The sequence below is a fragment of the Gekko japonicus genome, unplaced genomic scaffold (genome assembly GCF_001447785.1).
Source record: "Gekko japonicus isolate JY-2015 unplaced genomic scaffold, Gekko_japonicus_V1.1 scaffold2912, whole genome shotgun sequence".
Classification (NCBI taxonomy): domain Eukaryota; kingdom Metazoa; phylum Chordata; class Lepidosauria; order Squamata; family Gekkonidae; genus Gekko; species Gekko japonicus.
In genome coordinates, this window is record NW_015176064.1 from 198,029 (window position 1) to 198,474 (window position 446).

Below are 446 nucleotides of genomic sequence, written 5' to 3' on the forward strand. Positions count from 1 at the left end.
CAGGGCCTTTGCTTGCCGGGTCACGAGGGACGGGACGGAGTCTCACAGCGCTGCTGTTTGTTCTCTCTTTGCCTGCTTCTCCCCAGACGCTCTCGTTTTACTTCCCCTCCTGTGGGAAGATCCCCCCGCCAGTCATCATGGTGCAGAACGTGAGCTTCCAGTACAGCAAGAATGGGGTGAGTGGAAGGGGTGGGGGGGGTGGCAGGAGAGCCTCTCGCGGGGAGCAGCTCGCTCTAGCCCCTGTCTCTGTGGTTTTAGCCTTGGATTTACACCAACCTGGAGTTTGGGATAGATCTGGACACGCGGGTGGCGCTGGTGGGACCCAACGGAGCCGGGAAGTCAACTCTACTCAAGCTCCTCACGGGCGAGGTGAGTTTGCCCTTCTCTGCTCCTCCTTGAGTTTCTGGCTGCCGGGGGGGGGGGGGCCCTGGGTCGCCCCACAGGGG

At 62.1% G+C, this 446-nt stretch overlaps 1 protein-coding gene across 1 annotated transcript in view; it reads left to right on the plus strand.

Annotated features, from left to right (window-relative positions):
- Window positions 1–446, plus strand: part of ABCF2 (ATP binding cassette subfamily F member 2) — a 12,505-nt gene that overhangs the window by 7,173 nt on the left and 4,886 nt on the right. The window contains exons 6-7 of the mRNA XM_015426705.1: window positions 87–176; window positions 259–369. Of these exons, the coding sequence (XP_015282191.1) occupies window positions 87–176; window positions 259–369 (201 nt within the window). The remainder of the gene's footprint in view (window positions 1–86; window positions 177–258; window positions 370–446) is intronic.